The sequence below is a fragment of the Choloepus didactylus genome, chromosome 1 (genome assembly GCF_015220235.1).
Source record: "Choloepus didactylus isolate mChoDid1 chromosome 1, mChoDid1.pri, whole genome shotgun sequence".
NCBI classification, from domain to species: Eukaryota; Metazoa; Chordata; class Mammalia; order Pilosa; family Megalonychidae; genus Choloepus; species Choloepus didactylus.
The window spans coordinates 107,392,122-107,408,910 of record NC_051307.1 but is presented as its reverse complement, the minus strand read 5'-3'; the positions used below and the strand labels follow the sequence as shown (position 1 = coordinate 107,408,910).

General features: G+C 34.9%; 1 protein-coding gene across 1 annotated transcript in view; it reads left to right on the top strand.

Moving 5' to 3' along the window:
• Positions 1-16,789, top strand: part of VPS8 (VPS8 subunit of CORVET complex) — a 275,358-nt gene that overhangs the window by 212,617 nt on the left and 45,952 nt on the right. Inside the window, 5 exon segments of the mRNA XM_037839097.1 lie at positions 2,173-2,254; positions 2,618-2,700; positions 6,984-7,064; positions 8,685-8,854; positions 10,418-10,583. Coding sequence (XP_037695025.1) covers positions 2,173-2,254; positions 2,618-2,700; positions 6,984-7,064; positions 8,685-8,854; positions 10,418-10,583 — 582 coding nt within the window.

Below are 16,789 nucleotides of genomic sequence, written 5' to 3'. Positions count from 1 at the left end.
CTATCCCCCCTCATCTCCCAACAACTGGTTTCTGCTTCATTTCTGAACTGGTTTCATAACAACAACAATAACAAAATATTTGGAGCTTGGTTTTTATGTAAATATTATTTTTGTGGAAATGCTAGACTGGTGAATATAATACTAGTATTACATTTTGAGGAATTTTAATGGTTGTTTGTTTTTCTTTGCTTTGCTTTTATTTTGTTTTGGAGAAGTGAGAATAAGAACTGTTGCCTTTATCTGAAATTTTCCGCAGACCTTAGACTAAGTAGAAAATTTGAAGTTTCAGAAAGCTTGATAATGAACTGTCTGTAATGTCTCCTTCCAAAAGAATCATCAGAAGATTTAATATTATGGAGTATGTTCTGATTTGCTCATGCTGCCAGAATGCAAAACACCAAAATGGATTGTCTTTTATAAAAGGGGTTTATTTGGTTACACAGTTAGAGTCTTAAGGTCATAAAGTGTCCAAGGTAACACATCAGCAATCGGGTACCTTCACTGGAGGATGACCAGTGGTGTCCGGGAAACCTCTGTTAGCTGGAAAGGCACGTGACTGGCATCTGCTCCAAAGTTCTGGTTTCAAAATGTCTTTCTCCCAGGACTTTCCTCTCTAGGCTGCAGTTCCTCAAAAATGTCACTCTTAGTTGCTCTTGGGGTGTTTATCCTCTCTTAGCTTCTCTGGAGCAAGAGTCTGCTTTCAACAGCCGTCTACAAATTGTCTCTCAGCTATAGCTACTCTCTCAGCTTCTGTGCATTCTTCAAAGTGTCCCTCTTGGCTGTAGCTCCTCTTCAGAATGTCACTCACAGCTGCACTGAGTTCCTTCTGTTTGTCAGCTCATTTATATGGCTCCAGTGATTTAATTTAAACCCACCCTGAATGGGTAGGGTAACACCTCCATGGAAATTATCCAGTCACAGTCATCACCCACAGTTGGGTGGGTGCATCTCCACGGAAACACTCAAAGAATTACAATCTAGTCAGCACTGATACCTCTGCCCACACAAAATTACATCAAAGATAATGGCATTTTGGGGACATAATACATTCAAACCAGCACAGAGTATTTCCTTAAAGTTAGACCTTAGGAAGTTAGGTGGTCACCCCTTTCCCAAGTAGAATCTCTAACCACCTCTCCCACCTCTGTGTGTGTATTTATGCTGCTACCCCAGTGTCCGAAGGCTGTGGCTTTGTTATGCATGTAATTCCTTCAAAAATGTTTGTTAAATTACATGAGAAAGTACTGCAAGTTTAGCTGTGTTGTTTTCTCAGGGGGTAGGATTGTCATTATCATGGATGGTTATTTTAGCCTGTGGGTTTTTAGTTATTCAAGTTAAATTTTTAATAGTCAGTATTATAAAGAATAAGAGAGATAAAATATATAAAGAATTTGGAGTCAGATGTCTAATTTACTGGCAATGTGATCTTTGGCAAATTATTTAACTTCTCTAAACCTTAATTTCTTATCTCAAATGAAAATGATACATACTGTATAAGAGATGAGATTGAAATGAGAAAATAAAGTAAAGCATTTAACACAGTGCCTGATACATAATAGAAATAAATAAATGATGGATCTATTCCTTTATCTCAATGTGTAGTTGAAAATGTTATTAAAATAATATGAATTCCCCCTCCTGTTCTGTGATGACTTAGGAAATATCGAATAATGCTGCTCATGGGAAAAAATTGGGGCTAACCTTTATTTATTTACCTTGCTTGACATAAGTAAAGAATATTTGTGGGCGAGGAGGGCAGCTGTGTGCTGTGGGAATTTCTCCATTCCCTTTTGTGGTACATAGGGTTATATAGACTTTGTCAGTGATACATTTATATGTGAGTATATAAGAACCTGACAGGAAGCTCTGCCCTGGCTCCTTTCAACCTACCCTCTCCTGAGACACATGAGATAGCAATTCCAAGGCTTAGACTAACTTAACATCAACTTCCTTTTATTTCCCAAGGCCACATGATAAAATTATCTGTTCTAGCTATGATCCTTCCTTTCTATCTTTTCTCTTCCAATCAAATGTTCCTTCTTATCTTTTTCTAATTTTTACCAGCAAATGTATATGAGAAGTACATTTCAGCCTATAAAACACTATGCCAATGTTAGGTGTTAGTAATAACAGAGAACTTTGATTTACCTTTGGTTTCCTCTGACACGATAGGCACTGTGGTTTCCATTACTGGAGGCAATGATGGCCCCTCAGAAGCTGTTCAGTTCAGCTGCGTCTCATCCACACTCTGAAGGTAAGTTTATCAGAACTGACGTGACTAAGTCCATCTATACCATCAACTCAATTTTTATCTGCTAAAAATTATCATTATATACCTTTTCCAATATTATATTTTTCTTATTTTTCTTAATGAAATCATTTAATGTTGGTCTCATCTTTCAGGTTCAGTTCTTTCTGTGGCACCAGTTCTATCATTTGTCTTGAATATTAGTAGTTCTTGCAACTTTATCAACAGTTAATTTTAAAATATTGAATTAGCCTTGGTTAGCTAAGTTTCTAGGAAGCTATATGAATCTGCTATTTTCCACTTACTTACAGGAAAAACCACAAACTCTTAATTTATAGTAACTTTAATATTAACATTTTATTATAACAGCTCTGAAATCTTTGACCATGCAAGTTCTAAACAGCATGGCAGCATTTATTGCCCTTCCATCAATCTTGCAAAGAATCTTACAGGTGAGTAAAAAGGGAGAAAATACTAACTATTAATTAATTACACCTAATATTTTAGTTTTATATAAATACTGTAATAACAAATCTGGGCTGATGTTTAAATGGATCTCAAGCAATATACACCTAAGATATTACAAGCTTTCTGTTAGTGCACTAACTGGGAGAGAATTATTTATTTTAGCTGATTACGCTTTTTAAATCAAAAAAGATTTTTAAAAAAAATTAAATATAGGCATTTCTTAATCATTACTTATTACTTAGTTTTCTGAATTATCCTAAAACTTTTCTTTATGTCCACAGCTCTTTCCCCTACTCTAGATTCTGGCCAACTTTTTGTCCAAAGCCTCTGTAGGAAACATCATTCCACCCTTCTTATTTTCAGCAAACCCTGAGCCTTTCCAACTTCATCAAAAAGAGAACACTAAAAATACACTAAGATGTATTTTTAGTAAAACTTGTGAACATTCTTGGGGAACACAGCAGGAATTATACTTAGAATCCCTTTTGCCTTCCTTCACCTTACGTGGTATAGAAATACATCAAAAAAAAAAAAAAAATTAAACGGCAGTAATAAAAGAATTTTTAATGAAATAATAAAATTTTTAATGAAATAATAAAATAATTAATCCAATTAAGAGTTTCTCTTTCAACCATTCTTTAAGATTCTCCAAGCTTTACTTCCCATCTGGTATTAAGCTTCTGGGCCTTTACTGATAAATATGCATCCCGTAGTCCTCTCATCACATTGTGCATTATCATATAGAATGTATTTTTTTATACCTTATCTCATTTGAACCTTAGCAACTATATGTTGATTAATTCTATGGTATAGACTGTTTCTCTTATATCCACTTTAAAATACATTAATCATAAGGTTTTTAGTCATATATAAAGTAATACCTCCATACGGCTGGTATACCTTATTAAGTAAATTAGGAAATATGAAACCTAAGGCCAAAAATGTGTTCTCTCTCAGTGTATACATTTTGCTTTGTTTTGAGCTTTGATCCCACATTATAATACATAAATCATAACAAATGAAAAATCTGTTTTCCCTTGACAGAAACTTATGATTTTTTTTAAACTTTCTATTTCAAGACCCTTTCTTTGAAGCTTTTTGATATTTGAAAATCTTTAATTTGAGTTATACTAGCATTCATTGTAGTTGTATTCTTATCATTTCTACTTTCCGTGGTTTGTAACTCCCACTAATCAGGAGGGTATATTGTTTCTTAAATTCCTTATTTTCATGTATATTATTACTATAATAATAATACTACCTTATGTTTGTGTTGGATTTGTATTTTTTAGGGTACTTTCACAGATATTATCTCATTTTAAGCCTATAATAAGCTCTTGAAATAGATAGGGCTAATATAAAAATTTCTATTGACGAAAAAGGAAACTGAAGTATAGAGAAGTTAAGTACCTGGCCTGCCCCATTAGTGTCAGAACCTGAAATACCACTGGAGTCTCCCACCCTAACCTGCTGAGGGCATCATTCACTTTTGAAAGTAATGCTTGATTAGTAAAGATTTCTATTTTAAAACAAACCGCATACATGACACAGAATAGAAAGCAATAGGAAAAAATGGCCATCACATCTTTTTCTAGAGGGCTTTTAGAAAAACAAATTTGTGTGGGGTGCCCAGGTGTGTTCTCCTTTCACAGTTTACAAACAAGTTAAAGAGAAACCTCAGCAGTTATCCATTGCTGAAGAATCTAGCTGACGTCTTCTGGAAAGTAAGAGCTAGTGGATTGTGTATATGCCATGCTAGAAGACTTGACCTTCCTTTTGCATTCTATAATTTATGTGTTGTTCCAGTATGAGGTAATTTTCATAGTTATTCCTTTAAATTATGTATATTAAAGTGAAATGTACTGATATAAATATAGAAATGACCTATAAAGATTTCTTTTTTTCCAGAATTTGACCTTTTACAGACCTCTTTGTTCTCCAGACTACCCTTGTCATAGACAGATACTAGAACTTTTCTGTTCCAGAGCTGTGTTAGCATGTTGAATGCCCATGTTATAGTAGGTATTATATAGGTTTTTAATAAAAAGATATTGCACTAGCCATTGATACTTTGGGAAGTAAAAGTACTATTAAGAATTTGACCAAAAACATAATTGAGTACAAGTTAAGAAGCATTAGCAGAATCTATTTCTATGCAAGGAAAATAAAATAAAATTTATCCGGTGGTGTTTGGCCTGCATTGTTTTTCTAATAAAGGACTAGTTTGAGATATCCACAATCTTGCTTTTTGTAAATGGTCTGTACATGTTTATCAGGTATCTTTAGCTTAGTGGTACAGTCTGTAGCTATGAAAGAAAAAATTTCTCTATTAAACTTAAATGACCAGTTCAAGCCCAAACTTGTAAATTTGTTAATTAGTACACAAATTCATAGTTATTCTCTACCTTTGATTTCTTCAGCATAAACTCAGGAGCAGGGACCAGGAACCTATGACAGACAACTTTGTGCTGCTGTAACCAACTAAAAGTACTGAAACCAACCTTAATTAGAAATTGCACTTACCCAATTTTCAAAAGCCATCATGGGAGCATAGAAGAGAAAAGAAGGAAATCCTAAGACCATGGTGTGCAAAAGCAAGAAGGCGTAGTTTCTTCTTGCATTTCTGAGCAGCTGCTTTCACAGCCTTCTGTCTTTCTTAACTTCTAAATTCACAGTTGCTTTTACAGCACCAAAATGTCAATAACCTGTGCTCACTAGGAAGCAGTCTAAAATGTTACCCATATTTTCCATCAAACGTTAGTTTATCTCTGTATCTATACTTGGGATACCATTATAGTTGTTGCTTAAAAACATGATTTCTGAAGCACCTAGATTCAAATACCAGTTTACCCATTTAATAGTTTTGTGACCTTAGAGAAATTTACTTAACCTCTCTCAGCCTCAGCCTCTTCATTTACAAAGCTGTTAAAGGAGTTTAGTGAGATAGTGTATATAAAGTGCTTTACATTGTACTTGGCATATGCTACCCACTTAATAAATAGAGCTACTAAAATCATTACTATATACTTGGATTCCCGTTTCGTATGGAGAAGTGTCATTTATGGCATTTGTAACCCATATAGAGTAAAGTAATGACTTGGCATTTTCATTTGTTAGCAATTTTTAAATTCTAATTCTCAGTCTAGCCAAAGGTGCAGTAAAATGAGCATAAAATGTGCTAATGGGCATATAAATTGCATAATACAACTTTTTGGTAGAGCAATCTGGCAATGTATATCAGTACCCATAAAAACTTTCTTTGAGTCGTTAAGTCCCTTTCTAGTAATCTCCTCTAAAGAAAGAATCTGAGATTCGGACCAAGATACATAACACATTAGCATTTGTTAATGGTAGGTGGAGGTTGGGGAGGGGAAAAGTCTAAATGTCCAACAGAGAATGGTTAAATAAAAAATGGTATTTCCACATGATTCATACTTTGCAGCTATTAAGAAATATTTGATAATATGGGAAAATGCTCATATTATCTAATAAATATGAAATATTCAGATTTTTTAATATATCCCTCAGTCTTACCTGGTTTCTCCACAAAGCAAGACTGGAAGAATATACATCAAAATATTAACAATGTTTCTTTCTGAGTGGTTAGATTTCAGATTTTTGTTTGGTTTTTGTATACCTCAGTGTTTTCCAAATTGCAGTTAATAAGCAAGCTACTTGGCATACTTCATATTAGAAGCAGTGGAGGAGAGATGGGATGTTTAGGTATCTGTTGTTTATCAGTGACTTTACTGAAAAAGCTTTGAAAAACTGAAGACTGCTTTTTCAGATCCAGCTTGTCTCCTAAACTGAAGCAATAATGTTATTTTGGGCTAAGAGGTGGCTAAAATCTTCATGGCATGTGAGTCACTGGAGGAGATGTTGAACAGTTTCTGGGTATTCATGAGTACATTGGTTTTAGTAGCAGATTAATATGAATTCAAAGAGGGAAAGTCGATGTTTAATATGAAGAAGGAAAGGAAGCTTCTTACAGAAACAAACTAGAGTGAAATTTAATTAGACTTGCAAAGAAGATTGCTAAACAGGAGCTTAGGTCATTTAAATTTTAATTACTTGTACAAATTATTTGAGAGAGTCAGAAGGAAACTGCTATGCATTTTCAGTGGAAATTCATGGAAGAATGAATATTTTGTGATTGTAGAAAAATACTTGCATATTTGGCCTTTTCAGATAACTTATATTTTAAAGTAGTTTTAAAATAACAAAAATCATAACAATTAAAAGTTTTGCAAAATTTTTTCCTAATTAGGATCCAGTTTATGGAAAAGGAAAACTTGGAGAAATCCAGGGACTTATATTGGGAATGCTGGATACCTTTAACTATGAACAAGTAAGCCACTTACAATTACTATGCCTGTCCTGAAGTAGAAAGAAGCTATTTCTCTTTTCTTTGCACCTATACTTTATCTTTAAAAATTACCATTTATTTAGGAGAAGTTTGGTAGATTGAAGTGTGCTTTTGTTTTTAATGTTTAAATTTCTCTTGCCCTTTTATAGATACTTGCATACATACATATCCAATTCAAAATCATTTTGCTTTTTTTGTTTTATTGGCAATGAGACAATTTTTTTTTCCCCAAATGAAGAGTGTGAGAGACTTTTCTGGAAAAATACTTGGATGCAAAGATACAACCCATGAAAAGGAAATATCAGCACAAGTATGAATATTGCAAAATAAAGTTAAATGAGTGTTCTTTTAAACCTTCTGAAGCAGGTTATTGCCACTAGCCAAAACTGAACATTATCTTCCCTTAACTCAAAATTGCCTATAGCTTTAATTCTCAGTAAGAGCTAGCTTGGTATTCAAATTTTTTCTTAGTATACTTCAAAGTGACTCATGAAACCACCTAGGAAAAATGTCATTTAGGCATGTTAGGTAGAATGTCTGCTTTTTTTAGGAATTTGAGAGAAGAAAATGAAAAACTTGGGCGACAGAGCTTGTCTTAGTGTATTGTAAGAATTGCAGTTTGGCCTGAGCATAGCCCGTGAAGCTTGATAACCCTGCAGGCACAGGCTGCAGGTTAGCAGAAGCAAAGTTGAGTGCAAGGCAGGAAATCTTTGCCAACTTTGGAGCAACAGAAGAAGAGGAAAAGATGGTTAGAAAGAATTAGAACAGCTAGACAATTAAAACTTAAAGTTTTACGTTACAGGTAAATTTAAAGGACCAGGCTACATAAACAAGGAGAGTAATCAGTGTCTAGCTCCATTTTCCCCTTTGGGACTTACAGAAAGAAACTCAACTGCATAGTCAAATGATATATACGAATCTTAAGAGGTAGGTATATTATAAAAATAATCCATCATAAGCACATAGAGCCCTTAAAGTGTCTTAATATGGTAGCTGTGAAAATGTCTTTATGTAACTTTATGGCAGATATTGGTCTTGAGTAGATTCAAATGACTTGTAAGTGCTGATCAGGAAGATGTAATCCCTCTGCCTAAGGAAGATGAAAACTGAGTAATGGCCATTAACTTTTCCAGTGTAAAGGTTATTTGAAATATTGTCATGAATATAGTTTCAATTAAAAATGAGGAATGCAGTCTTAGCTGTACTCTTTGTTATACTTTGAGCCATTCAGAGAGAAGTTACTATACAAATGTAATAAATAGATTTGGGTTTATTCAGGTATTTGAACAACATCAGTACTGAGTTAAGCCACAAAATGTCGGAGCACACATTTCTCAGTAGAAACTAGTGACAGACTTTCATAATTATTTTGAGAATCTTAATGTATACACTCATCATTACTCTGCGTATTAGTATTAACTGCGTAAGTCTGATTTCTTTTGTTTGTTTAATATGCTTGTTTCATCAGTTTTATCTCTTCATAGTGTATTTCAGTTTCAGGTGTTCGTAGCTGAAAACTACACAAGTGCTATTTCCCATTCATTGCCCCTCTCTTTCACTTTGTAAATCATTTTTGTTAGTTTTTGTTTTGGTCTCTCATAGACCTTGCTGGAAACGACAACTAACCTTCTAAACCAAGATCTCCATTGGTCATTGTGTAATCTGAGAGCTTCAGTCTCTAAAGGATTGAATCCCAAGCAAGATTACTGCTCTGTATGTTTGCAGCAGTACAAGAGACGCCAAGAAATGGCTGATGAAATTATCATCTTTAGGTAAGAGAAGGAAGAAACTGTTACATGTGAGGTGTATGTAAGTTTATTACCAGGCAAAAATGCACACAGACACACAGGCCCAGTAGTGAATTGATTCAGTCATTCATTCTAGCAGTAAACCAGACAAGCAAAGCATCCGCCCTCATAGACTTTACCTTCTGGGAAGGTATGGAGAGGAATGGGGGAGTAGAGTGGTCAGGCAGTAAATAAACACAGAATAATAAGAGCTATGAAGAAAAACAAAACACTGGGTGAGGAGTTGGAAGGATGAAGGGTTCAGGGTGACAGCATTATTTTAAGACAGTGTAAGGAGGGATGGCACCTCTGAGGAAGTGACAGTCGAGCAGAAAGAGAGAGGAGTGGAGGTGCTGAGAGGCATTTAGATTCAGTATATATTTTAAGGATAGAGCTAACTTGCTGATAAGGTATAAAGTGCTGATTGCATGTGGAGTGTGAGAGAAAAATGAAGTTTTTGGCCTGAGGAAGGATAGGTGTGAGGACTGGAGAAGTCAAGAGTTTTGTCTTACAGATGTTAGATTTGAGATGTCTATTAGGCATCCAAGTGGGGATGTCAAGTAGACAGATATTCTAGTCTGAAACCTGAAGACATGTTGGGGCTGGAAACAGAAATTTAGAAACTTTTAGTATATAAATGATATTTAAAGCCATGATTCCAAAAGAGAAGAAATGGAGGGTTTGGTCTCAGGAACAAAGACAGTTCATCCAGAATATATATGGATAGATGCAATATAACATGGACTCTGGAGCCAAAGTTCTTGAGTTTAAATTCTGACTCTGCCACTTACTAGATGTGAGACTTTGAACAAGTTATTTAATCTCTCTATATCTTAGTTTCCTCATCTGTAAATTAGGATTATAATAATACCTACCTCCTAGGATTTTGTGAAGATTAAATGACATAATTTATGTAAGGCACTTAAAACAGTGCCTGGCAGGTAGTAAGCATTATGTAAGTGTTAGGTACTATTATTACAGATGCCGGAAGATTGGTCGATTTGGTGTTAAGAGGGAAAAGTAGTTCTCATCACCCAAAGAACCCATTCCTTCAACGATATTTATTGAGCACCTACTGTATGCCAGGTACTCTTTAATGGGATAGGGTACATCATGAACAAAACATAGGACATGCCCTCATAAATCTTACATTCTTGTTGCAGGGGCAGACATTGAACAAACACACATGTAGTATGCCAGATAGTGATAACCACTATGGAAAATATAAAACATATTAAGGGAGAAATGGAGTGTTGGGAGGTGCTATTTTATGTAGAGTGGTCAGGAAAAGCCTCACTGTTAAAGTGACTTATGATCAGACAATTCAAAAATTAATTTTAAAAAAAGTAATTCATAATTACTGTGAAGAAAAATAAAACATGGTATAGACGAAAGGAAATGTTGGGAGCGATTCACCCTATACAACCATCAGTGCATTCCAACTTACTAGAAATCTTTATTGATTATAAATATGCTCTATTTTAACCTATGTTTATAGATTTTATGATATTATGCAAATTATACAAATTGGTTGTCTTCATTTTGCAGCTGTGGCCATTTGTATCACTCATTCTGTCTGCAAAACAAAGAGTGCACCATAGAAATAGAGGGCCAAGCAAGATGGACTTGCTACAAATGCAATTCAAGTAACAAAGTAGGAAAACTAAGTGAAAATTCATCTGAAATTAAAAAGGGAAAGATAACCTTATCACAGGTAAGACGTTTTTCTGGCAAGATGGAGATGTTTGTTTCTTTCCAAAATGTTTTTTGGGCCTGGCCTCATTTTCTTCAAGTCCTAAAAGCCTCAGCAACTTTACCTGTCAGTAATCCAATGTTCAGCATCTTCTGTTCAGTCTTATTTAGTCTCCCCAGGGACTTGAGCACAGCTGGTAAAATTCCTGTCTTTGAGAAACATAAGATGTAGTTGAACAAAGAGGATGCACACACATGAGCTTGCTTAAGAACTCTTAACAAAGTAACTGGTCAGCACATACAAAATACTGCAGTACTAATGAGTACCTATATGCTGAAGAGGGCTGATAGGGACAGGGTATATACACATATGCTGTGTACATTGTTTCTTAGCTGGGCAACTTTATTCAAAGACCTTGACGCAATACTGTTCATTTCAGAAAGTTTTACATCACCTTTGGAGTCTAATGGACTAGATGCAATTTTTGTCCTTTTTATAACTGTTTTACTTTTTTTGAGGAGGCTCTGGAGCAGAGTTTGAGCTCTACTACTTAGTAGTTTTTTGGAAGCAGAACTTCACAACACAGGGACTCACTGTGGAGAAGGAGCGGTTTCCAGGGCTGTGATTTGATCATTGTGGTGTCTTCATCTGGTATCACATTTACTGCTTCCTGCTCCTTCCTCTTTGCCTCTCTGTGCTTGAGTCAGCCTTCTCATCACAGAGTTGATCACTGTGCTGTCTTCATCTGGTATCACATTTGCTATTTCCTCTTTGCCACTCTATGCTAGAGTCAGCCTTCTCATCACATAGTGAAAAGTTGAACCTGTTAATTTTTTCTTTTTGTTTCACAAACTTTCAGTGTTGTGTATCAGAAGCAAAGCCAGTGGAAAAAAAGAAAAAACGAATATGACCTGGCTTCTCTCCCAGATAATTCAGTATTTCTACACTCCAGTGGTAGGCATTCATTTATATATTCACCCAGTATATACTGAACAGTATACAAGGCACTTTACTAGGTGCTGGAGATACAATAATAAACAAGACAAGGATGGTCTTATCTTGTGGAATTTACAGTCAATGAAATTATAAACTGGCATTGAATAAGTACTTATAGATGAACTTTGCTACAAGAGCAGATAATGTGTAGACCTGAACTAGACATAGGGAATCATGGAAGGCTTCCTGATAATTCCATGTTAGTTGCTCCAAATGCAAACAGGAGTAAGCTAGGCAAATTTAGATGCAAAGACAGGCAGGAGGAGGATTCCAGGTAGAGGGAACAGTATGTAGGACAACAGCATCTCTGCTGTGAAACAGAAAGCAACGTAGAACAGGAAGTTGAGCATGATTGGATCTGGTGTGTGAAAGAGAAAGTGATATGAAATGAGGCTAATAAGATAAGTAGGGACCATATTAATTAACTTGATTTATGTGCTAAACAGGGAAAACATTGCAGAGTTTTAAGGAATGAATGATATGATATGATCAGAATAGTATTCTTTTCCAGTAGTATTTAAAAAAAAAACACACACTGGCTACAATATGGAAAATGAATTGAAAGAAAGCAAGGGTGGATGTTGGGGGACTGGAGACTATTGAAGTAATTTAGAGGAGAGAAGTTGTAACCTGTACTAAGGTAGTAGAAGTAGGGATGGAGAGAGAGAACCTATTTGAGATGTGTTTTCAGAGTCTACCTATTACCTATTAGTGAGAAATGAATTAGCTAAAAGGGGGAGATGAGAGAGGGAAAAGTCAGAGATAACATCCATATTTCTTACTTGAACAACTGGATGGGTGGTGGTACCATTTATTGAGATAGCAATAAATAAGACACAACAGATCTGGAAGTAAAAGTGAGTTCACTGTTAGAGTTTGAAATGTCTGCAAGAGATGCAGGTAAAAATGTGTATAGTGGTTTCCGTATTGAAAATCTTATAGTCATCCAAAACATTGCCTTGTTTGCATTCAAGAAAGGAAAAACAAGCCCTGTGTTTTCCAGAATCTTTCCAAGCTTAACCCAAATGCATATAGGGGAACCTTTATTTATGCTGATACCCAAGATATTACATCTTGTTGCTTTTCTGTTTGTTTTCTCTCTCAGATATATTGCATTCCTACCCATCTTATGATTACATGTATATTATTGCCTGAATATTATCAACTAGGTGTTTTTTATAATCCTGAGAGCTAAAATGGACTTTTTTCTATTTTATAGAATAATTAACATGCAGTAAAATTCACACTTTTTCATGTACAATTCTATGAGTTTTGACTACCACCTCCACAATCAAGATATAGAACAGTTTTATTGCCCCACCAAAATTCTCCCATATCCCTTTGTAGTAAATCCCTCCCCCACCCTCTCAATCCCTAGAAACCACTCATTCCATTTTGTGTTAAATTTAATATAGGGTGCAAGGTATGGGTTGAGGTTCTTTTTTTTTGCATACGGATATCCATTGAATTGCCTTTGTAAAATATCGATTGGCAATGTATGTATGGTTCTGTTTCTAAACTCTAAACTATTCTATTCCATTGATCTATTTATCTTTTCTTTCTCCAATAACCCACTGTCTTAACTATTGTAGCTTTATAGTAAGTGTAGATATCAAGAATGTGAGTCTTTCAACTTGGTCATTCTTTATAAAATTGTTTGACTAGTCTACTTCCTTTGGCCTTTCATATGCATTTTAAAATCAGCTTGTTGATTTCTGTAAAAAATACTGCTGGGATTTTGATGGAGATTGTGTTTACACTATAGATCAGTTTGGGGAGGGTTGACATCTTAACATAATTGAGTCTTCCAATCCATGAACATAATAATGTATTTCTGCATTTATTTAGAGCTTCTTTGATTTCTTTTGTCAGTTTTGAAGTTTTCAGTCTACAGATCTTGCATATTTTGTAAGATTTATTTCTAAGTATTAATTTATTTTTGCTATTGTAAATTTTACTTTTTAATTTCCAGTTGTTCATTGCTAGTATATAGAAATGCAATTGATTTTTCTATATTGACCTTTTATTCAGTGACCTTACTAAATTTACTTTTTTATACAATCTTTGGGACTTTCTGTGTAGAAAACCATGTCATCTGCAAATAGAGACCATTTTATTCCATTTTCCAGTAGGAATTTTTTCAGGAATGAGTGTTGAATTTTAAAAGCTGTTTACACCATGGTGGTTGCCAGAGGTTTACCCTCTTCCCACATTCCCACACTTGGGAAGAAAGACTGCTTCATTGACTTTCCTCCTTCCTCTCTTAGAGAATCAAAAAAGAAGTCGTTTTACAATTGCATTTAAAGGTCAAAGACAGCTTTGTATCTGAGGCCATCCCATTCTGTAGAATGGGGGAGATGACCCAAACTTTTCATTGTTTAGGAAACTCCAGTAAGATTACCAATCAAAATTCTTCTGAAAATCTCTGCTTGATGCTTCCTGATAGTGTTATTCAAGCTGGAAAGAGAACTATTTTGGTTTTTCTTAAATTTTCCTCTAGCTGTCAGTCTCCCTGGGTTTTCTTACATAAAATGTTGTAAAAAGATCTAGTGGGTTGGTAACTCAAGAAGGAGAGAAAAAAATGGCATTTCTTTCAGTGTTTTCACGTAATTTATGTCATTTTAATCTTCACAACTATTTTATGAGGGTGCTAAATCCTTATTTTACAGCTCAAGGAACTTTACTTCAGAGAGGGAAGGCCAATATTTGAACTCAAGTTTGTAGGACCATCATCACCCCCAATTTCCCTGCCCCAGATTGATATCTTTTTGTCATTCTGACTTTATTGAAACCTGGTAATGCTGATTTTTAAAATGCATCCATATCACATTGATTGTGCTGATCAAGTTTCCTTGCTGTTGTGTAAACCATTTACATATTTAATTATAAGAAAATTTTAAATAAAAATACTCATTCTATACTATGATGATTAATATTAAACTTTATTTCATGGAAGTTCTACTTTGCTCTCTTAATTTCCTTTGAAAATCTGTCAACCCTCTTATTAAGTTCCTACCAGAGCAGCCAAGCTGTGTGAGTGGAGTGTAGCACAGGTGAGGGCCCAAGTGACTCAGAAATCAAGCTGAGGGGCCAGTCAGCTTCCACCTGTGGCTCTTCTATGCCCAGAAGATAAAGAATGCATTTGGAGCTTCTCACTGCCTTTGTAACATGATCCTTCTATCAAAAAGCTTTTTGTTTCATCCTTTTCCAATACTTGTGATAATTAACATTTATTTCTTTGGTTTTTTACAACAACTAAACAAGATGCAAAAGTTGCCCTCAAAACTGTACTTGTAGAATGGATAAAGTCTTTCTTCTTGCTGCTCCTATCTTCTCTTTTCAAAACTGGTCAGTGTATACAACCAATAACTCTGACCCATTAGCTGCCTGCCAACAGGTATGCACAGATATGATGTTATTTATTCCCTCCAAAACCCTGATTTCCTCTCAAATAAGCTGTTTATTCTTCACAGCCAGGTGAAATGACCCAATTTCCCTTCTTTTGTTACCTCCACTCCCCCCTCAGACTTAAAGCAACTCAGTCAGAAGCCTTTGGGTCAGGAGAATAGACCTTTCAAGTTTTATCTGATTCTCTGCTTTTGCTTTCTCTGCATATAACCAAAGATGAAATACATTGGAGAAATAATTTCAAATAAAGTACTCATCATTCTATTATTTTTTCTCAACAAATGTGATTCACTTGTGTTAACATAGTCAATTTAAATTTCCACCTTGATATTCCTTTAAATTCATCTAGCAAGTAAACCCTCTTCATTGGCATTGGTTAGCATTAAGGAAATTAACTTGCTATTAATTTTAAAAATAGTAACTGTTGGTGAACTAGCAACTTGATATAAATTCAAAGAAAAATAATTGAAAATTTGCAGGATTTCAGTTTAAATATTCTTATTATTATCAGAGTCTGTGTGCTCAAGAGTTGGTAGAAAGCTAGCATATCACTATGTACCAGAAACATTCAAGTTGTTATTCCTTTTAAACTTTGAAGAACAAGAACATTTAGCCACTTGTTAGGAAGTGTTTTAATGTATTGCTCAATATCTTTTCAGATTTTGATAAATCAGCTCTTATTGGTAGAAAGCCAGGAATATTAATCAAATACCAGTTTTTTGTTTTGTTTTTTATTTTCACTGAGGTAAATATCTAAGGAGGAAAGAACTAGGAATAAACATATAACTACCCACTCATCCTTTAGTAATCACAAAAGGAGATAAATTAAATGAAATAAGCTGACTTTTATTCTAGTGTTTAGAATTGGTTTTATTTCTTAATTTTTAGAGTTAACTAAGAATATGTTTTATTTTTTGCGGAAACTTATAAATAACATCAGGAAGAACTATTTACAACATCCAAGTAATTATTCAGTAAATTACATTTATTTATCTCACCAGTTATAATTTTCTATTAATGATTGTACCTTGATTATTTATCTTAAATTCCCATGGTATATTAGAGATTTGGTTTACATCCTGATTAATGAAATAGGAACACTGGTATTATTGCCTTGTTTCGTTGTCCATTTTTAAAGACAGCTCCCCATTATGAACAGGTTAGATTCAAATTGAATACTAACAATGAGATTAGGGTTTTGGACTCATAATGTATAAACCTGTGATTTGTGACAAGAGCTACATAAGGGTGGGGTGAAGGAAGGGTATAGGAACATAGTTTGTATATTCTATTGAAGTTAAGTGGTATCAAAGCAAATGAGATTGTTACAGGTTTAGGATGTTAAATATAAGCACCATGGTAACTACAAAGAAAATATCAGAGAATATGCAGGCTCATGGAGACAGAGATTGGAGTGCAGATTGAGGGAGATGGAGGGCAGGGGGAGTGGGGAGTTGGTGCATGGTGGGTTTGGGGTTTCTGTTTGAGGATATGGGAGGGTTTGGGTGGTTGAGGGTGGTGAAGGTACCTCAATACTGTGAATGTGATTAATCCTATTGAATGGAATACCTGGGAGTGGTCAAGATGGGAGTGATTATGTGTGTTTATGTTCTCACAATTAAAAAAAGAAAGAAGGGGCAACTAGGAAAACAATGGCAACTGAATGAAATACATAAACCTGGATGGGATCTGGCAAGGGAGGAGAGGAGGCTCTTGGGGACATTGTTGGGACGTGTGGGGTGGGTGAGGTGTAGACTAGGTTTTATTTATATCAGTGTTAAGTTCCTTGAGCTTGATGGGTGTTCTTGGGGTGATTACATGAT